The sequence below is a fragment of the Rhinoraja longicauda genome, chromosome 6, assembly GCF_053455715.1.
Source record: "Rhinoraja longicauda isolate Sanriku21f chromosome 6, sRhiLon1.1, whole genome shotgun sequence".
Classification (NCBI taxonomy): Eukaryota; Metazoa; Chordata; class Chondrichthyes; order Rajiformes; family Arhynchobatidae; genus Rhinoraja; species Rhinoraja longicauda.
Genome location: NC_135958.1, coordinates 56,902,019 through 56,928,422, shown reverse-complemented (window position 1 = coordinate 56,928,422; position 26,404 = coordinate 56,902,019). Strand labels below are relative to the sequence as shown.

The 26,404-nt window shown below is 46.1% G+C and overlaps 1 protein-coding gene across 4 annotated transcripts in view; it reads right to left on the bottom strand.

Moving 5' to 3' along the window:
* The window catches only part of septin9a (septin 9a), a 274,894-nt gene that overhangs the window by 44,721 nt on the left and 203,769 nt on the right, over positions 1-26,404 (bottom strand). For all 4 annotated transcript variants that reach the window (XM_078401016.1, XM_078401018.1, XM_078401017.1 and 1 more), the window contains 3 exons: positions 15,261-15,449; positions 4,524-4,649; positions 2,434-2,515 (listed from right to left, as the gene is read on the bottom strand). In XM_078401016.1, coding sequence (XP_078257142.1) covers positions 2,434-2,515; positions 4,524-4,649; positions 15,261-15,449 — 397 coding nt within the window. The remainder of the gene's footprint in view (positions 1-2,433; positions 2,516-4,523; positions 4,650-15,260; positions 15,450-26,404) is intronic.

Here is a 26,404-nt window from a genome sequence, read left to right as displayed (position 1 = left end):
GAAAGGGTTCAGAAAAGATTTACGAGGATGTTGCCAGGACTAGAGGGTGTGAGCGAAAGGGAGAGGTTGAGTAGGCTGGGTCTCTATTCCATGGAGCGCAGGAGGATGAGGGGAGATCTTATATACAAAATCATGGGAGGAATAGATTGGGTAGATGCACAGAGTCTTTTGCCCAGAGTAGGGGAATCGAGGACCATAGGTTCAAGGTGAAGGGGAAAAGATTTAATAGGAATCCGAGGGGTAACTTTTTCACACTAAGGGTGGTGGGTGTATGGAACAAGCTGCCAGAGGAGGTAGTTGAGGCTGGGACTATCCCATTGTTTAAGAAACAGTTAAACAGGTACATGGATAGGACAGGTTTGGAGTGATATGGACCAAGCGCAGGCAAGTGGGATTAGTGAAGCTGGGACATTGTTGGCCGGTGTGGTTGAGTTGGGCCGAAGGGCCAGTTTCCACACTGTATCACTCTATGGCTCTACTGGATGACCTTTTGTGATTAAGGTGAGAGGGGCAAAGTCTGAAGGTCATTTGCAGGGCAAGTTTTTTTTAAGCAGAGAGTGGTGGGTGCCTGGAGCGTGCTGCAAGGGTGGTGGTGGTGGTGGTAGATACCACAGTGTCATTTAGGAGGCTTTTGGATAAGCCCTTGGATATGCAGGGAATAGAGGAAGTGTCGCAGAGCAAAGGGATCTACAAAGTACACAGTACCCCGAAAATGGCATTCCAGGTATATAACGTGGTGAAGAAGTCCCTTGGCATGCTGGCCTTTACGAGTCAGGGAATTGAGTGCAGATATTGGGACATTGTGTTCCAGTTGTACAAAATATTAGTAAGGCTGCAGTTGGAGCATTGTGTTCAATTTGGGTCACCCTACTACAGGAAAGGTGTTATTAAGCTGGAAAGAGTGCAGATAAGGTTTACAAGATACAGTAGTTGTCAGGACTTGAGAGGATGAGCTATAGGGAGAGATTAGGCAGGCTAGGACTTTATTCCTTGGAGTGCAAGAGGCTGAGGGGTGATCTTATAGAGGTGTATAAAAGCATAAGGGGAATAGATAGGGTGACCGCACAGGGTGGGTGAATCAAGAACCAGAGAATATAGATTTAAGGTGAGAAGGGAAAGGTTTAAGAGGAGTCTGTGGGGTAATGTTTACACACAGAGGGTGGTGGCTTTGTGTAAAAATGTTGCCCCTCAGGTTCCTATTAAATCTCTCCCCCCCCCCTCATTTTAAATCTATGTCATCTGGTTATTGATTCCCCTACTCTGGGTAAAAGACGCTGTGCAATGTTTATTCCACTCATGATCTTATGCACCTCTACAAGACCACCCCTTATCCTCCTGCATTCCAAGGAATAAAGTCCTGGTTTGCCCAACCTCTCCCTTTAGCACAGGCCCTTGGGTCCTGGCAACGTCCTCCTAAATCTTCTCTGCATCATTTCCTGCTACAAACATGGACAGGAAGGATTGAGAGGGATATGGACCAAATACAGGCAAATGGAACGAGGTTAGATGGAGCATCTTGGTCAACAACGACAAGTTGGGCTGAAGGGGCTGTTCCTTGCTGTACAACTGCCTGAGTCATGGACTCCCCACTTACACTTGGAGATACCACAGTGGGAAGCTCCCTCCCTACATTGAACTCATTGTCTGAAGGCTTGGTGTTGGACTGCACTGTTGGCTGCTCATATCAACCTCATATTCCGCTTGGGCAGCTTATAACCCAGCGATATTAATATTGATTTCTCTAACTTCAAGTAACCCATGCTTTCCCTCTCTTTACGACCCTCCCCCATCCTAGTTCTCCAACTAGTTTCACTGTCCTCCTGATTAATTTTACTGATAGTCTGCCTCGTTGTCACCTTCCCCTCAGCTAACAATGAACCATCCTACATTTCATTGATAATCGTCCCCTTCGTTCTGTGTTTTCACGCCTTACCCTACCATATCTCTATGTCTCCCTCTCCCCTGACTCTCAGTCTGAAGAAGGGTCTCGTCACCCATTCCTTCTATCCAGAGATGCTGCCTGTCCCGCTAAGTTACTCCAGCATTTTGCGTCTATCTTCAGTGTAAATCAGCATCTGCAGTTCCTTCCTACACCATTAATTTATTGTCACTTTTCCTGGCCCTTATGACGCCTCCTTGAACTTTGACGGAAGCATTTTGACCACTCCAAACATCCTCAGGATTATGTCCATGCCATTAAATTACCAAAGCACTATTATCATATCATATTATATATCAGAATATCAATAAATTGTTGTAAATAGAGTCATAAAGTCATACAGTACAGACGCAATCCCTCGGCCCAACTTTCCCATGCCGACCAAGACGCCCCGTCTCCACTAGTCCCACCTACCCGCGTTTGGCCAACATCCTTCCAAATCTTGGCTGTCACAAGTGAAAGTCTGTTTTAACTCGGCAGCAGGGGGTACTCACCAATTCTCATTGTTTATTTGGTCACCAAATCCCGGGGTATCGATCACAGTGAGTTTCATCCGGACACCCTTTTCTTCGATGTCTGCAACAAATGGAATTGGATCAGATCATGTTGACTGCTGACGATGAGACTTTATTGTCACTTGTACCTAGCCAGGTGAAGTGAAGATCTTTGTTTTTGCACACTAGCTACACAAAAGAGTCGCCACAAGGGCAACGACAAAGTTATAAAAAGTACTCATCCCTTCTTCGTCCCCCCCCCCCACTGGGTTCCCCTTTACTCCCGCCCCCTCCCACGCCGGCTTCCCCTTGGTTCTCAGTGACGCGGCCCATCCACCTCAGCCCGCCTCGATCCCGAGTCTCCGCCCTCGACCAGACTCCGTTTGAGGCTCCCACCCGACCACGTGATTAAATCAAGACTGCCTTCCTCAGATGGGAACGTCCTACTGCACAACAAACTAACAGCTGGACCAGGTACGAACGAGCCGGAACATGCAACTGCCAATTCACTCCTGACCTCTGGGGTTGAGTATAGAGTTATCACTCGCTGATCAAATACCACGTCTTGCAATCTATGAAGCACTGAGCTGCTGCACTCATTCTAAGAGGCAGGATATTGACCCGAACGCTGCTCTCTGGCCTGGCCAGAACAAGTCCCTCTGCCTATCAGACAGTGCGTGGAAGCTCAGTCACAAGTCCAGGCTTAGTCAGCTGCCAAACCCAAGAGACACTTTTGACACAAAAAGACACAAAGTGCTGGAGAAACTCAGTGGGTCAGGCAGCATTCTTGGAGAAAAAGGATGTGTGATGTCTCATGTCTTCAGAAGAAGGGGGATCTGTAGCAGAGGTCTGAAGAAGGGTCCCGGCCGGAAACAACCGCTCAGTTACTCCAGCACTTAGTGTCCTTTTTTGAAAAGCAGAATCTGCAGTTCCAAGCACTTTTGACCCCTCTCCCTCAGCTGATAAAGGGTAGCAAGCACGTGGCAGAGCCACCACCTGCAGGTTCCCCTCAGTGTCACAAAACATCCTGAGGAGGAAATATATCTCTGCGCCCTCATCACTTCCCGGTCAAAATCCTGAAATTGTGATTGGAAGATTCCCAAATGAGTTCCTCAACAGCGACCAGTCTCATTATAGACCCTCATCACCTGGGCTCTCCGACCATTGGGAAGAAGGAGTCTGAGGTCCATGATCACCATTTTCAAGAATATCTTGAGCCATCAGGCTCTTGAACTCTACACAACACTGTAGCTAAGTCCTGCCCCCACCTCTCCCCCAGATTTCTCTCCACTTTTTCTGAACCGAAAAGGACGGGCCGCACTACCCCCATCAAAAGACACACGGAGTAACTCAGTGGATCAGGCAGCATCTCCGGAGGTCATGGAAAGGAACCATTTCATGTCAGGACCTTCTCTAGATTGATCATAGTAGGAGTGGGGAGAACGCTGGAGGAGAGGTGGGGCAAAGCCTGTGCCTGAACTCTGATCGGAAATCAACATTGGACAAAGAATTGCCGCATCTTCACTGGATGATCCTGGTGAGCAGTGGGCCGGGACACTCCTGGTGAGCAGTGGGCCGGGATACTCCAGTAAGCAGGCCCCGCTCGTCCACCACGGAGGACCTCCCCGTTTAAAATATTTATGCTCGCCCCATGGAGCGGGAATGGGAGCGGAGGTGGAGGGAGATGGCGTCGGAAGCAGACACTGCGTAAGGGTCCCGGTGAGAGGAGCAGAGGGGTCTTACCTTCTGCGCCCTCGAGGTCGGCTGCGAGAGGCGTCACCTGGGGAACACGGGCTAAAGAGGGCCGTGGGAGGAGAGGGACATTGATTCGCAGGACGACCGAAATGGAGGTGGCGGCTGCAATGGGCCTTGGTGGCCACTGCAGCTGGGACTGTAAAATGGCACCAAAATGGCACCTCTCGCATGTGGGCAGTTCTGTACCAACCAGGGTGATTGTATTTATACAGGGAGGGTCTTGCCGAGTTGTATGCAAAAAATATATTTCACTCTACCTGGTACACGTGACAATAAAGAAACCACCGAACCACTGAACAAGTACCTGGGCAAATTAGTCACTGAGATAAACTCACCGTGGCTGATTGACTTCATTTCAACTGTTTGTGGGATCTGTTCCTCCTTCCCTTCGACAGATTTCCGGCTGACTTTGGACTTGAATAGAGTGTTTATTAATGTGGACTTTCCCAGACCGCTTTGACCTAAAGACGGAAGAAATGTGACATGGTAAGATCACATTCACAAACCTACATAGGAGCAAAACATACAGTATAATGAGCATTGCGTTGCAGTCATCTACTGACCGTCTGTACATGCCCCATTTTAATAGTGCTCCACCAGAAGGAAAATCGGGTTAATTGATTCTCACATTATATTTTTGATTGATTGAACGATGCAGTATGGAAACAGTCCAAGTCCACGCCAACCATCAATCAATCGGCTGTTCACACTAGTTCTACGTTATCCCACCTGCTCATCCACTCCCTACGCACCAGGGGCAATTTACAGAGGGCCGATTAACCCACAAACCCGCACGTCTTTGGGATGTGGGAGGAAACACAGGGAGAACGTGCAAACTCCACACAGACAGCACCCGAGGTCAGGATCGAACCAGAGTCTCTGGTGCTGTGAGGCAGCAGCTCTACTAAATGTGCCACCCTTTCTAAACCCCATGTAATTCTTAGTGGAAAACAGCAATTCTGTGTAATGATAAATGTCTCTCAAGAGTTAAAATTGTTTTAGCGATCCAGGCTGAATCGCATAACAACAAACATCAATAGAGAAATGCACAGGCCACATTCAAATGGAGCACGAATCACAATCCTTTGCATGTTCCATCGCCTGAGAGAAAACATTGCACCCTTTAAAATTCTTTTTACCGCTGGACTGTCAAAACTTAAAACAAAATAGTCCATCTCCACTTCAGAACTTCACATGGCAAAGTAAATGGTTTTATTAGAGCGTTCTTGCCACAAAGTTTCAAGGTCGTGAGTTTAAACGTGTAGACCTGAGCACATAATCTCTGTTGACATTTCACTGCCAAACTTAACCAAATGTTAAAGATAGATACAAAGTGCTGGAGTAACTCAGCGGGTCAGGATGCCTCTGGAGGAAAAAGGATGGGTGACGTTTTGGCTCGTGACCCTTCGTCAGACCCGACCCTAAATGTCACCATCCTCTTTCTCCAGAGATGATGCCTGACACGCTGAGTTACTCCAGCAAATTTGTGTCTATCTTTGTTATAAACCAGCATCTGCATTTCCTTGTTTCTGAACCAAATATTACATCAGCTCACCAGCCACCTTTTACAGGATTTCAAATGCAGGCTCTATTTGACTTCTTAATTGTTATTTCGAGATACACCATAAAAACAGGCCTATCAGCCCACTGAGTCCACGCCGACCATCAATCGGACTAGTTCTATGATATCTCACTTTATCACGCACTCCCTACACACTAGGGGCAATTTACAGAGGCCAATTAGTCTACGATCCTGCACGCCTTTGGAACGTGGGAGAAAACGGGAGCACCCAGAGGGAATCCACGCGATCACAGGGAGAACGTGCAAACTCCACACAGATGGCACCTGACGTCAGGATCGAACCTGGGTTTTTGCCGCTGTGAGGCAGCATCTCTAACAGAGATTTTTTGCAAAGTTGAAAATACAATGCCCTTCGTGTTTACCCACTATTGATCTCTATATCCACACTAACATGTCAGTAATTGGTCACCGTCTCACTGTTGTTATCAGCATCTAGCTGTGTGCTGTTTAGTATTAGCTTTCCTTACACTGCAGCAAAGACTCTTTCATTAGTGTGTCCAAAAGATACAGAAAGACCAAATTAAGGTGAGCAAACCTTCTTCCTTTCCGAAGATGATTTGTCTGATTATTTTGGTTATCCCTGAAGAGACATTCTTCTTCTTCCAAATAGGTTAGGAGCCGAATAATCCCCAATTAGTCTCCTTTGCTTAAACACAGGGTTGTTCATAGGTTTAATGGAGACACAAGGAACTGCAGATGCTGAAATCTTATGCAAAGGACAGAGTGCTGGAGTAACTTAGTGGGTCAGGCAGCATCTGTGGAAGGAAAGGTTAGGTGTTGTTTCGGGTTTGCATCCTTCTTCAGACTGGTCCAGTACCTAACACCCAGTCTGAAGAAGGGCTAGACCCAAAACGTCATCTATCTGTGCCCTCCATGGATGCTGCCTGACCCACTGTGTTCATCCAGCATGTTGTGTTTTGCTCAGGATTCCAACATCTCTAGTTCGTTGAGTCTCCATTCAAAGGAAGGGCTTCCTGGCAACAAATTATTTCTGTAATTCAATCCTTTAAAAAGATTGGATTAATTAAGAAAGAAAACTGCTGTCTGTTGGTGACTTACCTGCAACTATAATATCAAATTCAATTCCTCATTTCATAGCTTCCCTCCTCATCTGCTCAAGAATGGAATCACAAAGTGCTGGAGTGCTGAGTTACTCCAGCACTTAGTGTTCTGTTTATAAGGTTAAAATTTGATATATATTAGCCGGAAATATCATGCCATTCAATTTAAATACAAAAATATTATGATCCTTCTTAAACAAAGTTACCCTCAACATTTTTCTTAAATTTAACTAGCAGTTTGCGCTTAAGATTTCTTTGCGATAGTATACTTGGAGATACCACAAAGAAAAGTAAATTGTCCCTAGTGTGTAGGATATTGCTAGTGTGCGGGGTCATCGCTGGTCGGTGCAGACTCGATGGCCGAAGGGTCTGTTTCCGCACTATATTCTAAAGTCTAAGATCTAAAAAGGTTGTAACAGTGGGATCATTGGTACGATGACAATCAAGCAAGTTTAGGTTTGTATTAGGTGTTTATAATATAAACTTGGTTTACCTTGGTTGTTTATAATATAAACCAGCTCCATATTTATAATAGTACGACAAATTAATATTGGGGGATACAAGGAGAGTGTTAGTGTACGGGGTGATCGCTGGTTGGCACGGACTCGATGGGCTGAAAGGCCTGTTTCCGCACTGTATCTCTAAAGTCTAGATTCTACTCCACCATTCGATCGTGGCTGATCATTTTTCCCCCTCATCCCCATTCTCCCTTTACCCTTTGATGATTATTGGCTTAAATATTATATTGAGGAGCAAAGAAAAATAAAAGCAAGCAGAGAAGCTTAACTCTTTTTAATTAAGGTCACTCAACCCATTTAAACGAATAGAGCCATGCCTCAGATCCAGTCTGAGCACTGGCATGTCAGCCCTGTACGTCCCCCACTGCAGTGTGCAGTGTACAAGAATGAGAGATTATGCTGGCAAGGCCACTACAGCTGGCTCTCAGTGTGACCCGACCAATTATAAATATTACAGCTTTCATAGTTTGCCATGGCTGCAAGATGATCAAAGTCCTTTATATAGATCGTGTTAATTTTAGCCACTATTATAACAGTCCAAGCCCCTTTCTTTTTACTATTTAAGGCATTTGTTTGGTAGCTAACACCACATTAAAAGCGCACTTTCCACCATTGAGGTCACATTCCAACATTTTTACCTGTCACGCTTTGTCTAGCTTGTCTCTCCCCCCCCCCCCACAATTAATCTGAAGAAGGATCTCAACCCAAAACGTTACCCATCCATGTTCTCCAGAGATGCTGCCTGACCCTGCTGAGTTACTCCAGCACTTTGTGCCTATTTTTCCCGCAACATTGATATTGTGTCTATGGAACTGATGCGATACAATGTTGAGAACTATATTCTGCACTCTGTATCTATCCCTGTGGTTTACGTACTATGCTTGAGTTTACTTTGATTGTATTTATGTATAGTTTTATCTGACCTGATTGGGTAGCATGTAAAACAGAGTTTTTCATTGTACCCCTGCACACGTGAAAATAATAAACTTAAAGCTGGAAACCTTCTGCCAAGACCAGCAGCTAAACCTGCCCACCAAGAAGACCCCTGGTTGATTGATATGGGTCGGCTGCCAAAAATAACCCGTGGGAAATCAAGATCTCTCTTTTCCTCAAAGAGTAATAAGGCCATCCAAAATGAGATGGAATAAGTTAAGGAGGCACAGTAAGGCATCAGGTAGAGCTGCTGCCTCACAGCGCCTGAGACCTGGGTTCGATCCTGACCGCGGGCGTGGAGTTTGCACGTTCTCCCATGTGGGCTTCCTCCAACATCCAAAGACACGGGGGTTTGGAGGGAAATTTGACTTTGTAAAATTGCCCCTAATGTGTAGGGAGTGGATGTGAAAGTGGGATACCATAGAACTGGTGTGAACAGGTCAGCATGGGCTGAGGGGCCTGTTTCCATGTTGGATCTTACAATCAATCAATCCACTTGCACGCGAGCAAAAAGTGATCAGTTTCACACGTCCAATTATCATGTACAGCAGTTGTAAAACTCTATGGAGTGACACAGTGGGACAGTTGGTAGAACTGCAGCCTTCCAGCACTGGTGACCTGGGTTCAATCCTGACCTCTGGCGCTGTCGGTGAAGCTTGCATGTTCACTCTGTGACCGCATGGTTTCATGGTTCCTTCCAGCTCCTCCCACATCCTAACGAAGTGCAGATTCGTGTGCTAGTTGGCCACTATTAATTGCCTCCATAAAATATAAAACTCTATAAACTGGCCACTGTAAATAGTGCAGCACAGTGGCTCGGTAGTAGAGTTGCTGCCTTACAGTGCCAAAGACCCGGGCTCGATCTTGACTACAGGTGCTGTCTCTACGGAGATTCTACGCTCTCCCTGTGGCTGCGTGGGTTTCCTCCAGGTTTCTCCCACACACCACACACACATACGTCTTGTACAGGATTTTAGGTTCATTGGCTTCGGTAAAATTGTCAATTGTCCCTCGTTATAGGATAGTACTAAGCTCCTATCCACTGGTCGGCATGGACTTGGTGGGCTGTATCGCTAAAGTCTATGGCCTCAAGTATGCAGGGTGTGGGCCAAAGGGCCTGTTTCCATGCCGTATCTTTAAAGTAAACAAAATAGAATAAAACCACTGAAACCTGCAATTGGCATCAGCGATTGGCCTAGCCATGCTTTCAGTGAAAGAAGGCAAAGAGGAAGAAGCTTACCAACAATCTTACTTGAAGATCACTGCAGAGTTTCCCTTCATTCGACCATCTTTCTCCAAGTCATTGCATACACGTGCATTATATTGCTGAGTTAGAGTACAGGAGGGAGGTTGAATGGTGCCAAATCCACAGTCGCTGTCCACGTCAGCACGACCAAGGAGCTGATGGTTGACTTCAGGAGGGGAAAGCCAAGGAATCACCAGCATGTCTTTGTCATTGGGACGGCAGGCAGGGAGTCAACAGCTACAATTCCCAGGCATGCGTATCTCACAGCTCTGTCCTGGGCCCAGCACATTGATACAATCACAAAGAAAGCTTGTGGACCCCTCTACTTCCCCAGAAGATTGAGATCTCTTAAACTTCTATAGAGGCCCAGCGCAAATTGGAGGAAAAGCACCTCATATTTCGCTTGGGCAGCTTACACCCTATCGGTATGAACATTGACTTCTCCAACTTCAAGTAACCCTTGCTTTCCCTCACTCTCTCACTATCCCACCCCCTTCCCAGTTCTCCGACCAGTCTTACTGTCTCTGACTACATTTTATCTGTTTACTTTATTGTTACCTTCTCCCAGCTAACAATGATCTATTCTACATTTTCCATGATCTCCATTCCCTTTGTCCTGTTTTCACACCTTGCACTTCCTTACCTATGTATCTCCCTCACCCCTGACATCAGTCTGAAGAAGGGTCTCGACCCGAAACGTCACCCATTCCTTCTCTCCAGAGATGCTGCTTACCCCGTTGAGTTACTCCAGCATTTTGTATCTCTTCGGTTTAAACCAGCATCTGTAGTTCCATCGTACATATTAAACCTCCTATATATTAAACTATGTACAGTAGAGAGTCTAATGACTGGTTGGGCAACTTGATTGCCACAGAAGGCTGTAGAGGTCAAGTCAATGGATATTTTTAGGGCAGAGATAGATAGATTCTTGGTTAGAACGGGTGTCAGGTGTCATGGGGAGAAGGCGGGAGAATGGGGTTGAGAGGGAGAGATAGATCAGCCATGATTGAATGGTGGAGTAGACTTGATGGGCTGAATGGCCTATTTCTGCCCCTATCACTTATGAACGAAGGAGATTACTGAGAGTAGCAGACACTGCTCGGTCCATCACAAGTATTGCGCTCCCCACTGTTGAAGGGATCTGCAGGAAGGGCTGCCTCAAAGCAGGCAGGCAGGCAGGCAGCATCATCAAGGACCCACACTACCCAGGTCACACTCTCACCTCGCTCCATCAGGAAGAGGGAACAGGAGCTTGTAAATTGTGACTGCCAGGTTCAAGCACAGCCTTTTCCCAACAGCCAGCAGGCTTTTGAACACTACATATTGCAACTTTGAACTTCTATGGACTGTCAGTGGATATTTTTAAGGCTGAGATAGACAAATTCTTGGTTAGAACGAGTGTCAAGGGTTACGGGGAGAAGGCAGGAAAATGGGATTAGGAGGCAGAGATCAGCCTTGATTGAATGGTGGAGTAGACTCCATGGGCCGAATGGCCTAATTCTACTCCTATAACTTGTGAACCTGTCTGGTTGTACTCAGGACTTCATTGTTCCATTGTAGGTACATATGACAATTAAACACTCTTGACTCCTGAGAATATAGTTTCAAATAACCTGCATTCTACCCCTTCACAATCTTTAGTTTCGTTTCGTTTAGAGATACAGCATGGAAACAGGCCCTTCGGTACACCAAATCCGTGCCGACCAGGAATCCCTGTACACTAGCTCTATCCTCCAGACGAGGGACAATTTACAGAAGCCAATTAACCTACAAACCTGCACGTCTTTGGACTGTGGGAGGAAACTGGAGCACCAGGAGAAAACCCACACGGTCACAGCGAGAACCTACAAACTCCATACAGACAGATTCAAATAAGCTCTGAACCTCTCGAGAAAACACAGCGACCCAAATGTTACAATCTTCATGTTTTCTCACTCAGAGTCACAGTCATACAGCATGGAAACAGTCCCTTTGTCCCAACATGTCCTCACCGACCAACATGTCCCATCTACACTAGTTCCCGCCTGCCTGCTATTGGCCCATATCCCTCTAAACCTGTCCTATCCATGTACCTGTCAAAATGTTTCATGAACGTTGCGATAGTACCTGCCTCAACTACCTCCTGCGGCAACTCATTCCATTTACCCACCAGCCTTTGTGTGAAAATGTTACCCCTTAGACTCCTATTTAATATTCCCACTCCCCCCCCCTCACCTTAAACCTTTGTCCTCTGGTACTCGATTCTCCTCCTACTCTGGGCCAGAGACTCATCGCTTCTACCCGGTCATTTCCTCTCATGATTTTGTGCACCCCAGCACTAAAAATTAAATCGTGTATTAAAAATTAAATCTGGCACTAAAAATTAAATCGTGCATTCCAAAACAGTCATAGATTGCACACAAAGCAATCAAACAATATTGTGCAGTATACCTGACTTTGCATCTGACTACATCTTATGCTCACATATGAACAGAACCTCTTTATCATCATAAACAACACCAGCCTATTTTAAAACCACTGCAGCTTGAGATGTGAAACCTGCAGAAGGAAAGAGTGCCCCAGAAGGCAGCCGATTAACTTTTGGGTCAGTTCCACATTTCGAAGCACTCCTTGCAATATTCTGCAGGTCACCATAAAAGGCAAGACATCAACTGAAAGAACTAAACACTTTGGCTGGGAAAGATTATATGACTCATTCTATCAGGATTAGGTATGCAGCACCTTGACTTCAAGAAGTAATAGTTATAATAAATTACATTCGGAGTTGTCATCCGATTCTGGATATCTATCAAAAGATAACTTCTTGAATGCAGCCCAAATCATTAACACCATTCCTTAGGCACTGCAATGCATTTATGCTGAAATGCATCAGTGAAATAAAAAGAAAATCACATTTACAATGAGAAGTGCTTGATCTGTGAAGGATAAATGGTCGCTGCAATCTTTGGGGACTGCTTTCGTTCCTTGGAAGTCGTGCGTATGGAAATTGTACATTCGAGAGATACAATTTTGCATAATTATGTGGAAAGGTTGCGTGAATATTTGTTGCCTCATCTGTAGCATGGAAGGTACTCTAATCCTTTCAGCTCCCTGGCATCAGTCCAAGGCCGACTAATTACATAGCGTTGGATTCAGTCCAGAGCCTGCAGTATCTCTTCATGCAGATGTGCATAAATTAGAACGGCTAAGAGAGACACAGAAAGCTGGAGCAACTCGGCGGGTCAGGGAGCATCTCCGGGGAAAAGGAATGGGTGCCGATTCGGGTCGAGACCCTTCTTCAGACTGAGGGTCAGGGGAGAGGGAAACGGGAGATATGAAAAGGTGCATAGAAACAATGAATGAAAGGTATGCACAAGGACAAATCAAACCCACAAAAGATGATCGAGGAAAGGTGGAGCCCATAACGGTCCATTGTTGGCTGGGGAGAAGGTGACAACGAGTGACACAAACAGTGAACCTCAACAGGACAACAGTGAAACTAGTACGACCACTAGGGTGGGGGAGGGACGGGCAGAGAGGGCATGCAAGGATTACTAATATTATTTGGAGAAATCAATATTAATACCATTGGGTTGTCAGCCGCCCAAACGAGATTTGAGCTGCTGTCATTATTATATTATATATTAGTATAGATTCTCTTCACCAGTTGTAAGACCAAAGATATCAGGAAAATGTCACACTGCGAATAAACAGTCCCCTCCTTGAATAGTCTGAAAAAGGGTCTCGACCTGAAATGTCACCCTTTCCTTCTCTCCCGAGATGCTGCCTGACCCGCTGAGTTACTCCAGCATTTTGTGTCTACCCTCCTTGAATAGTCCTTGTTTTTTTTTAGTTATCTTTAAAGGATGTGGGAGGATTCCGGAGCACCCAGGGGAAACCCATGCGGTCACGGAGAGAACGTACAAACTCCATACAGAGAGCACCTGTAGTCAGGATGGAACCTAGGTCACTGGCGCAGTCAGGCAGCAACCCTACCGCTGCACCACTGTGCCACCCTAGTCTGCATGTTATTAGGAAGTGGGAGGAACTTCACAGACAGCGCCAGAGGTCAGGATTGAAGCCAGGTCAGCAGAGCTGAGCGGCTGCAGTTCTACCAGCTGTCCCACTGTGTCACTCCATAGAGTTTTACAAGCGCTGTAAGCGATAATTAGATGTCTCAAACTGATCACTTTTTCCTCATGTGCAATTGGATTAATGGATTGAAAAATTGGGCGGCATGGTGCGCAGCGGCAGAGTTGCTGCCTTACCGCGCCACAGACTCGGGTGGGATCCTGACTATGGGTGCTGTCTGTACGGAGTTTGTACGTTCTCCCTGTGACCCACGTAGGTTTACTCCGGGTGCTTCGGTTTTCACACACATTCCAAAGATGTTTGTAGGCTAATTGGCTTCCGTAAATAGTCCCTAGTGAGTACGAAAGTGCTAGTGTACGGGGTGATCTGTAAAATACAGCATGGAAACAGGCTCTTCTCACCAACCGGTCCACACTGACCATCGATGGCCCATTCACACGCGTTCTATGTTATCACATTTTTCGCATCCGCTCCCTACACACTAGGGGGCAATGTACAGAGGCCAATTAACCGGCATATTCTTTGGAATGTGGGTGGAAACTGGAAACCCACGGGGCCACATTGACAGCACCCGAGGTCAGGATGGAATCCGGGTCTGTGGCGCTGTGAGGCAGCAGCTCTACCCGCTGCACCACTGTGCTGCCCCAATGGCATCACAGATTTGGTTAGTTTTGTATTGTTTAGTTTAGAGATACAGCGCGGAAACAGGCCCTACGGCCCACCGAGTCCGTGCCGACCAGCGATCCTCGCACACTTGTACTATACTACACACTAGGGACAATTTACAATTATACCAAAGCCAATTAGCCTACAAACCTTGGAGTGTGAGAGGCAACCGGAGATCCCAGAGTAAACCCACGCATGTCACGGGAGAACAGAGAAATTCAATACAGAGACACCGGTACTCAGGATCGAACCCAGGTCTCTGGCCCTGTAAGGCAGCAACTCTACTGTTGTGCCACCGTGCCGACCTGTTATTTCTCAATCTCGTGTGGCTAAACGCGACTTGTCACAAATGCCTGATCCTGGAACTTATGTGGAGCACCTGATAGTGACAAAACCAGCCAAGACTATACCTGACATTCAAACAAAAGATAAACACAAAGTGTTAGAGCAATTCAACCCTTCATCAGAGTGGAGTCTGAGTCAGGAAATGGTTGAACATCAGGAATTACAGAGCGGGAGCAAGTAAGAGAGGGTCTCACAGAATTCCTGTCGGAGAGCGTGGAAGAACTGCTTCAATGTGGGCATAGTGTGAGGAGGTTTTGCAGTGGGGCAGTAAAATGGAGATGCAAGGATTTGCAGACGTTGGAATCTTGAGCAAAACACAAAGGGCTGGAGTAACTCAGCAGGCCAGGCAGCATCTGTGGCGGGAATGATTGGGCAATGTTCCAGGTTGGAAGCCATCTTCAGTTTGGCTCAGTACTTTATACCAAAGAAGGATCCCACCCCGAAACATCACCTGTCCATCCCCTCCACAGATGCTGCCTGACCCATTGAGTTGCTCCAGCCCTTTGTGTTTTGCTCAGGATTCTGCCATCTCCAGGTCTTTGTGTCTCCATTCAAACAAGAGGGCTTGGCAAGATCAATTTATTCCTGTAAATCCCAACCAATATAAGATTGGATTAATTAAGGCAGAGAACGGTTTCTCGGGGACTTACCTACAACCATTATATTGAATTCAAATCCTTGCTTCATAGCTTTCCTCCTCATCTGTTCAAGAATGGAATCAATACCCACATAGCCAAAATGGTCAAAACCTGGCTTCTCATTCTGTACGGGCTGCTTAATGCCTCCATCTCTGGAATGTTCCGACATGTTGCTGGCTTGGGTCGAGCTATTTTCTGCACCTGCCGTAAAGCGAGAGAAAAAAAAACAGCTTTCAAATTACTATTGCAACCATTCCCAACTGCAGCAAAACACAATGAGGTAATCTGTAACAGGTTAGAGCAGCAGAATAGCTGTTACTGTCAAGCAATTAAGAAATTGTCCTTAAAATTCTTCACTTTAGTTTGGTTTAGTTCAGAAATACAATACAGAAACAGGCCCTTCGGCCCACCTCTTCAGGGACAGTTTCTTCCCAGATGTTATCAGGCAACTGAACCATCCTACCAACAACTAGCGAGCGGTCCTGATCTACTTATCTATCTCATTGGAGACTCTTGGACCATCTTTGATCAAACTTCACTGGGTTTAACGTGAACTAAACGTTATTCACATTATTCCCTTTATCATGTATCTTCTGTACACTGTGGATGGCTCGATTGTAATCATGCATCGTCTTTCCGCTGACTGGTTAGCACGCAACAAAAGCTTTTCACTGTACCTCAGTACACGGGCAAGAAACTAAACTCAAACTCACCAAGTCTGCTGCAACCAGCGATCATCCCATACACTAGCACTATCCTACATGCGAGGGACAATTTAATTAATTTTTTACATAAGCCAATTAACTTACAAACCTGTGCGTCTTTGGAGTGTGGGAGGAAACCGGACCACCTGGGGAAAACACACGCAGGTCACAGGGAGAACGTACATACTCTGTACAGGCAGCACCTGTAGTCAGGATCGAACCTGGGTCTCTGGCGCTGTAAGGCAGCAACTCTATTGCTCTGCCGCCCGGACTACTTCCACGATCTATACACCAGACACACATCAGTGGGTGTCTGATCATGGTTTGTGTTTTTCACCAGCACAAGCAAAATGTTAACACAGGGCAGTTTCAAATTTGAGGGTTGAGAGACACTGACAGGATGGGAAGTGATAGGTGAAAGCACAGTGTTTTACCGAGGTTAGGGGAAATCAAGAACCAGAGGGCATACGTTTAAGATGAGTGGAGAAAGATTTAATGAGAACCTGAAAGGCAACTTTTTCCACTCAGAGGGTGGTGGGTATATGGAATGAGCTGCCCGAGGAGGTAGTTGAGGCAGGTACTAAAACAATATTTAAAAGACATTTGGACACGTGCATGACTAGGAAAGGCGTAGAGGGATATGGGCCAAATGTGGGCAAATGGGACAAGCTGAGATGAGGCATCTTGATTGGCATGGACGTTGGGCCAAAGGGACTACTTCTGTGCTGTATGACTCTGATAGAGGAACTTTGATACATCAAAGATTGAGAATATAATTTTAAACTATTCAACTGATTTTTGGGAGTTTTAAAAATATTAAAGAGAAGGGAACCACATCAGTACCTGATGTTTTCAGAAAAGGTTTACGAGGGTCAGGCCAGGACTCAAAATGCCTGGGCTTTCTGGAGAGGTTGAGCAGGCTGGGACTCTATTCCCTGAAGCACAGGAGGATGAGGGGTGATCATTTCGAGGTATACAAAATCATATGAGGAATAGATCGGTTAGATACGGCGGTTAGATAGGGCGGCACGGTAGCGCAGCGGTAGAGTTGCTGCTTTACAGCGAATGCAGCGCCGGAGACACAGGTTCGATCCTGACTACGGGTGCTGCACTGTAAGGAGTTTGTACGTTCTCCCCGTGACCTGCGTGGGTTTTCTCCGAGATCTTCGGTTTCCTCCCACACTCCAAAGACGTACAGGTATGTAGGTTAATTGGCTGGGTAAATGTAAAAATTGTCCCTAGTGGGTGTAGGATAGTGTTAATGTGCGGGGATCACTGGGCGGCACGGACTTGGAGGGCCGAAAAGGCCTGTTTCCGGCTGTAGATATATGATATGATATGATATGAGATGCACAAAGTCTCTTGCCCAGAGCAGGGGAATCCAGAACCAGAGGACATAGGTTTAAGGTGAGCAGGGAACGATTTAATAGGAACCTGGGGGTAACTTTTTTCATACAAAGGGGTATGGAATGAGCTGCCAGAGGAGGTAGTTGAGGCAGGTACTATCGCAACCATTAAGAAACATTTAGATAGTACATGGATAGGACAGGCTTAGAGGCATATGGGTCCAACGCACACCGATGGGACTAGCTTAGGATGGGACATGTTGGGCAGGTTGGGCTGAAGGGCCTGTTCCCATGCTGTACGACTCAATGACTCTGCCTCATAGATCATGCACAAACGCTAACAACGTCGTTGGAGCCGGAAGTAACAATATCAGTTGTAGGTACTGCAGTAAAATTTGGTCAGATAATAGTCTCGACAGGATGTTGTGGAAAAGAGCTAATGCAAACTCACAAGTGGCATCGACCACAGACGAGACATAAAAGTTATAAAGAAACAGAAATATAGAAACACTACAAAAGTTTCAAACTGTGACAGATAACAACATTTCCTGTCGTACTCAGCATGGATAATAAGCCAACATGTCTAAACAGGCCATCGCGGAAACAATTTTGCTCATTCTTTCCTCAATATGGTATTGACTCTTTGTCAAGTATAATTACCACTTTAAGTTAATTCATTATTATATACAAACAGATGGCACATTTCACAGGAACCTCATGTTCACAAAGATCTTAGCAGGGATTTCAAGTTTGAGTGTTATTTATAAGATGCTTTTATTCCCCTCCACCAAAATACCTCCACCTTATAAGGTTCTCACCAAGGACAAGCAAAACCAAAAGCTGCCACCATGAACCATTACACTGGGATTGTTCATTACACCGGAGGAACAGCGCCTCATGTTTTACTTGGGCAGCTTACAACCCAGCAGTATGAATATTGAAGATAAGACACAAAAGCCGGAGTAACGCAGCGGGCAGGGTCAGGCAGCATCTCTGGAGAAAAGCAATAGGTGACATTTTGAGTTGAGACTCTTCTCATTGATTTCTCTAAATTCAAGCATCCCCTCTCTCTCCGTCCCTCCGCCACCCTAGTCTTCCTACTAGTTTCATTGTCGTCCTGCTTAGTTTCACTGTTCGTATCACTCGTCATCACCTTCTCCACAGCCAACAATGGACCATTGTGGGCTCCCCCTTTCCCCGATCATCATTGCTAGCTTTGATTTGTCCTTTTGCATACCTTTCATTCAATTGTTTTGTTGCACCTATTCATATAGTTTCCCTCTCCCCTGACTCTCAGTCTGAAGAAGGGTCTCAACCCGAAACGTCACCTATTCCTTTTCTCCAGAGATGCTGCCTGACCCGCTGAGTTACTCCGGCTTTTTGTGTCTACTGGAGCAAATATCTCATTTGACCATGTTGGGATTTTTACAACACCAATTAATGCCATATCGAAACAAAACTCCATAAAGCAAATGATCAATGCACAAAATCTATCTATTTTTACTTTGAGGTCAGTGATTTGAAAAATCCCTGCTGGAATGAACTAACAGAAGCACTTGACGGACTCAGAACCTTTGCACATCAAGTCCATGCAATCTTAAATTGGAATCATTGGGCTGGAAATACTTTAATAAAAATGATAAATCACATACGAAGGCTGGGATTTCCCAGTCGCCCGTAAGCAAACAGCCTCAGCTATTTCATTACACTTTCCATTTCTGTGGGATTTTGCACAGACACAAGATGAGATTAGAAAGCCATTTCAACACAGGTGTCCACATCAGGGCATCTGTATGAACAGGGCACGCAAAGACATACCATCTTAACTGGATTAAGGAGCTGTTTCTGAGCCACACAGTCAGAATCAAGACTAATCAATTCAATGGGAAAGCCGGTACAGAAAGTGAAAAAAAAACCAAGATTGCAAAGGGGGCAGGTTTTTTTTTTAATGCAGAGAGTGGTGGGGTCTGGAACACATTGCCATGGGTGGTGGTGGAGGTAGATGCAATGGTGCCATCTAAAAGGCTTTTCGATAGGCACATGGATATGCAGGGATTAGAAGGATATGGGTCACGTGAAGGCAGATGAGATCGGTTTAACTAGGCACCATGTTTGGCACAAACATTGTGGGCCGAAGGGGCCCGTTCCTTTAGACTTTAAGAGATAGAGCGCAGAAACAGCTCTTCGGCCCATCAAGTCTACGCTAACCAGCGATGGCCCCATACACCAGCACTATCCTACCCTGACAGAATAGGGCCAACTTACTATTTTTTTAACCAAAGCCAATTAACCTACAAACCTATACGTCTATGGAATGTGGTAGGAAACCGGAGCACCCAGAGAAAACCCTTGCGGTCACAGGGAGAACGTACAAACTCTGTACAGACACCACCCGCCGTCAGGATGGAACCCGAGTCTCAGGTGCTGTTAGGCAGCAACTCTACTGCTGTGCCCACAGTTCCTGTGCTGTACTGTTCGATATTCGATGAGTGACAAAGGGGAAGAAAAGAGACAGAGTAAAAGGCTTTTCACAAAATATGTTTATTGACCACTGAGAATTAAAATCTGAAGCAAGGAGATTTTTACACTTGTAAAATTTCATCTCTGGGCGCCAGGAAAGCTGTTTGGCTTTTTTGCTCATTTAGTCTTATTGTGCTATTAAACATTGATGTCCCTCGCTTCTCTTGCAGGCGCAGTGTGCACTGTTGTTGTCTCGTAAGAACGTAAACACTGTTGTCTGCCAGTTTCACCATGGATGGTCACTGATATTGACAAGCAATTGTGTCTATTGACACTTGTGCAATGAGACTCAATTAAATAATGTAACGTGTAGCTTTTAGTGTGCTTGGCTTGCATTAACAAAAATCAACATCTATCTATCTATATACTAAAACTCTCGTATGTTTGTTTGTTTGTTTGTTCCTGAACTACAGCCAAAACAGCGCACGATTGCGCGACAATTTTAGGCCCACCTTACTCACCGTCGTCCCTTTGGTGCAAATGGAAGAAGTTTCATTGAAATCGGTGTTATAATTTTAGTTATTCACATTTTAAAGTGTAATCTCTCCTAGGGAGGGAGTGGGGGAGGGAGGGAGGGAGGGGTGAAGAGGGTTGGAAGGAGGATAAGGGGGATTGAGGGGGATGGGGTGGGGTTGGAGGGGAAAGGGGGGAGGAGGGAGGGGAAGGGGAGGAGGGAGCAGGAGGGAGGGAGGGGGAAGGAGGGAGGGAGGAGGAAGGAGGGAGGAGGGGCGGGGAGGGGGGAGGAGGGGAGAGGAGGAAAGGGGGAGGGAGGTTGCAGGAGGGAGGGGGTGTGGAAGGGGGAGGGGAGTGGAAGTGGGAGGGGAGGGGGAGTGGGGGGAGAGGGGAGGGGGGGAAGGAGAGGGTGCCGCACCAATGCAGGAGAAGTTTGGGTCCACTTGGTCTAGTAGATATTAAAATAATCCATTATTTTTGAAAATAACGAAAAGAAAATTGTCATTGCGTGTCTGATACTTTCTAGCACAAAACTCCCCTTTCCCCATTGACATAATTACATTTATATTGCGGTTTTCTGTAATGCCGAGGTTTCTCAGGAATGCAACTATTGTGTTACAGCAGAACTATCTGTACTTTGTATTCCATGACTGTAGACTACTCTAAAGAGGATTCTTTTGTCATGATGTATGGAACACTCTTCCACAAAGAACTAGTCTTTCTAAATTTTTAAAAGCCAAAAAGATTTCTGATCACTAATGGTGGCAAAGAAACACTGGGAGAGATAAAGATATAAGGACATAGCAGGGTCCCAACCTGAAACACCAGCCCATCCTTTTTCTCCAGAGACGCTGCCTGACAGGTTGAGTTACTCCAGCACTGCGTCTATCAAAGATATGCCAGGCGGATCTGTGAAACTGAGGTAACAATCAGAGCAGCCACAACCTTATTAAAGGCCGTTGGATAGGAAGAGGAATATAGAGGACCACGGGCCATAAGCAGGCAAACGGGACTAATCCAAGATGTAAAAGGTGGGCTGAAGGGCTCGGTTCCGTGCTGTGCAGCTCTCTAACTCTATGGATGCATGGTCTCGAGGGGGTGAGTGGCCAACTTCCAATTCAACTTGAAGGAGGGTCTGGGGAATGTTGGGGGAAAGCACGCAGCGGGAGCCGGGTCAGGTACAATACATGACACAACACAAGGTGCTGGAGTAACTCCGCAGGTCAGGCAGCATCTCCGGAGAACACAGATAGACGAGTCTGAAGAAGAGTCCCGACCAGAAACGTCGCATACCCATGTCCTCCGGAGATGCTGCCTGACCCACTGAGTTACTCCAGCACTGTGCGTCCACTTCCAAGTTGCACACATATATCTAGTTGTGTGTGCTTATTAGAAACATTGGTCCATGTGGCCAACTCTTCATTATTGGACAAAGTACCACCCTTGATTTAAGACTAGCTAGTAAGGCTTGTTTTTGCAGTCACACTATGATCTGTTCCGGCAACTTATGGTTAATAACTGAGATGATATTTCCAGAAGCTGCTTTGTGCACATTTTATAAATACTCACAATCATGCATTTTTGAGTCCTTACAGAATAACCTGCTGGATAGTTTCCTCTTGAATCATTCGCCACAACAATTTCTGGGCTGGGATCAGTTTTAATCGAGTGGAGAAAAGTTCCAGAGAGCAATTCTAACGTCTGTGCTACATTGCCCCTCTACAGTTTGGTCCACTGTTCCCCACCCCCACATCTTTCTGCAGAAAACTTCCACCGAATAGAAGTCACCCCAGGGCACATAATGAATCAGCATGAAAATGGTGGAGAAGAGGTAAAGTGAGCTGAATCCCATTGTCTGACACATGGAACGTAGGAAGGAACTGCAGATTCTGGTTTACACCGAAGATAGACAAAAAATTGCTGGAGTAGCGGTTCAGGCAGCATCTCTGGCGAATAGGGTTAGGCGACGTTTCGAGTCGAGACCTTTCTTCAGACTGAGAGCCCAAGTGACACAAAGAACCGCGGACGCTGGAATCTTGAGCAAAACACAAAGTGCTTCAGGAACTCAGCAGGTCAGGCAGTGTCTCTGCCCCTCTTTCCCCCATCTTCCCCTTCCACCCATACCCCTCCCTCTGGCTTTATATTTCGCTCCTCGTCTCTCCTGATCTGACACTCTTTTGTCTCTGTTTCACCTCTAGCCTTTGTCACTTACCATACTTATCTGTCACTCAAATCCCTCTCATCTATGTCCACCTATCACTTGCCAGGCTTTGTCCTGCTGCCCTCTCTTTTCCAGCTTTTTCCCTTCTACTACCGCCAGTCTGAGGAAAGGTCTCGACCCAAAACATCACCTGCACATTTCCTCCAGAGTCCCATGTTATTGCAACGTTTAAGAAACAATTAGACAGGCACATGGATAGGACAGGTTTAGAGGGATATGGGCCAAACGCAGGCAGGTGGGACAAGTATAGCTGGGGCATGTTGGCCAATGTGTGCAAGTTGGGCCGGAGGGCCTGTTTCCACGCTGTATGACTCTGTGACCCTTTCCAAAGGCCTCTTTAATGCAACTATAGTATCTGACCCCACCAGCATCCTTGGCAGGCTTGGCAGGCATTCCAGGCACCCACCACCACCCACCTCTGCTTAATAAAACTTGCCACAGCCAAGCTCTGAAAAGGCAATGATAAAATTGCTATCAAAGGTTATATAGATAATTCAAATAAACCATTTCCTTTAAAAAATGCAAACCCAATACAATATCTTAGCATAGAAACACAAGATAGACACAAAGTGCTGGAGTAACTCAGCGGGTCAGGCAGCACCTCTGGAGAAAAGGAATAGGCGACATTTCAGGTCGAGACCTTTCTTCAGACTGAGAGTCTAAGTGACACAAGGAACTGCAGATCCTGGAATCCTGAGCAGAAAAACGAAGTGCTGGAGGAACTCAGCGCGTCAGGCAGCATCTGTGGAGGGAACGGACAATGTTTCGGGTTGGGAGCCTTCTTCACACTGGTGGAGTAGAGGGGAGATAGCTGGTGGGGAGAGGCGAGGGGAGGTGACCATTTTCCTTCACAGATGCTGCCTGGCTTGCTGAGTACCGCCAGCAGCCTTGGCACAACACCCTGCGTTAATGTGGTGAAGTCCAAATATCACGGTACAGTATCTTGCAATTGGCCTGCATTCACCAGAATACTGATTTAAAATTCAAAGGCTACAGGAATATTTGCAAAGAAATATCAGGAATATTTGCAAAATCCAACCACATGATAATCAACTGATAAAATTCTGGGCCACATTCCCCAGCATCAGCACACAGCCCTCTCTGACACGCTGCACACTCTAAACATCCCTCAAATCAATCGGCTATTTGTAGTGTACAGATATGAAGGCACAAAGCGCTGGAATAACTCTGCGGGTCAGGCAGCATCTCTGGAGAACAGGGATGGGTGATGTTTCAGGTCAGGACCCTTTTGAGGACTGATTGTGGGAGGAGGGCCGGGGGGGGGGGGAGAAAGATGAAACAATAGTCTGAGACAAAAGGATTGAAGAGTTTCAAATTGTGAAATAAGAGGAAGGAATGTAGGTGGAGGGGATGTGGTAGGAGAGAAATAGGTGGATGTACAGGTGGGGCACAGGGGAAGGGGAAGTGGTGGGGGGGGTGGAGGGGGGGAGGAAGGGGGAGGGGTGGTTTTAAAGGTTCCCTAAAATTGGAGAGAGAGGCCCCACTGTGCCGACCAGCGATCACACTGTATACTTGCACTATCCTACACACTAGGGTCAATTTACAATTTTTGTGAAGCAAATTAACCTACAAACCTGCAGTTCTTTGGGATGTGGGAGGAAAGCAGAGCACCCAGAGAAAACCGAAACAGTAACAAGGACAATGTACAAACTCCATTCACACAGCACCAGGAGTCAGGATCAAACCCGGTCTCCAGCGCTGCAAGGCAGCAACTCGACCACTGCATAACTATGCCATTTGGTACGTGTACATATATATTTAATAGAATTTAATAGACAATAGGTGCAGGAGTAGGCCATTCGGCCCTTCAAGCCAGCACTGCCATTCAATGTGATCATGGCTGATCATCCATAATCAATACTCCTTTCCTGCCCTCTCCCCATACCCCCTGACTCCGCTATCATTAAGAGCTCCATCTAACTCTCTCTTGAAAGCATCCAGAGAATTTGCCTCCGCTGCCTTCTGAAGCAGGGAATTCCACAGATTTACAACTCTCTGAGTGAAAAAGGTTTTCATATATATATAAGCTATTAACTTACTGATAGAACGTATGCTCATACTTACCAAAACCTAGTAGTTAGATTCTTGAACTTTTGCAAAATAAAAGTCACACCCACACGTTCCAAGTCATGTGTGTTTTTCCAAAGAATGAACAAAAGGGACATTAATGCAGGGGTAATCATTACCCACTTTACAATGCAAATCATCAATCAAGGGAATGTGCCCTTGAAGCAGTTCAGAACAAAATTCAGGATGGCCAAGGTAAGAACCTCCCAGAAAAGGTGTACAAGCAGGATGATTCACTACAACTTTTTGCTTTGCCAAGTGTTAGATATCCCTAATACTCAAACCTAATATATTTATACATTGGCAACATCAGCGCATTCTGTAATCATCGAAGGGCTGCACAAGGAACTGCAGATGCTGGAATCTTGTGTCGTACACAAAATGCTAGAGTAACTCAATGGGAGGGGCAGCATCTCTGGAGAACATGGATAGGTGACATTTTGCATCAGGACCTTCTTCAGACTGGACGATACCAATGGGGGAGGGTGGGGAGACGAGGTTGGTTTGTGTGATCTTCACACAATTCACAGCAAATTCTTGCAATCTTGGGCACAGCTGTTGCATAACAGGTTATAATTTATCCGCTTTCTATGGTGCGTCAGTAAAATTGGTTTAGTGCTTGTTTGTTGGTTCAGTATGGAAACAGGCCCTTCGGCCCCACCTAGTCCACAGAGACCAATCGATCAACAGTTCACCCGATTTCTGCATTGTCCCAATTTCGCATGCACTCCCCACACACGAACATCAATTTACAGAGGGCCAAATTTACCGACAAACCACACATCTTTAGGATGTGGGAGGAAACCAAAGCACCCGGAGGAAACCCACATGGTCACAGGGAGAATGTGCAAACTTCCCAAAGACAGCAACCATGGTTAGGAACAAGCCCACGTCTCTGGCAGCGGCTCTCCCATCTGTGCCACTCTGCGTCACTGGGGACATGCTGAATTTCTCCAGTCTTCTCAGGAAATAAAGGTCCAGAAGAAGTCTGAAGAAGCAGCCTAATCTGAAACGTCAACTATCTGTGTCCTCCAGAGATGCTGCCTGATCGGTTGAGTTACTCCAGAACTTTGCGTTCCATGCAACATTACTGGGCTATATATTAGGGGTGTGTATGTGGATGAATGCACATGTGATTTACACACAAACATAAGCATGTGCATGGAAGAAGTATTTACTATCTGGCCAGCATAGGGCTAGGCTATTTAATGAAAACGCTTTCTAGGCAGCACTTTGTATGGAATCTGAGGAAAGCCAGAAAAGTCTCTAAAATGTTAAGTCTTTCTCATATTACTGTCAAAGGACAGGTCATATTGCTGTCAAAGTACAGGTCATATTACTGTCACAGTACAGGTCATATTGCTGTCAAATTACAGGTCATATTGCTGTCAAATTACAGGTCATATTACTGTCAATGTACAGCTCATATTGTGTCAAAGTACAGGTCATATTGCTGTCAAATTACAGGTCATATTGCTGTCAATATACAGGTCATATTGCTGTCAAAGTACAGGTCATATTACTGTCAAAGTACAGGTCATATTGCTGTCAAAGTACAGGTCATATTGCTGTCAATGTACAGGTCCACTGCTGATTTTCCGGCAGCCTTGGTTTCCAGGCCTTCCTGGATTATCCGTTTTTCTGGGCCAACAGAGGTCATGGCGTCCGAGAGCTGTCCCAACGGTAGTGGAACTGTCCGCCTAGGCAGCCGAGGGGCCGAGATCCGGCTCACAAAGTAGGTCTCCAAAGTCGGCCTTGGGAATGGATCTGCCGTCTCTGGCGGCCCTGGCGTTCCAGAGCCCTTGCTGCAGATGGCCCATTCCA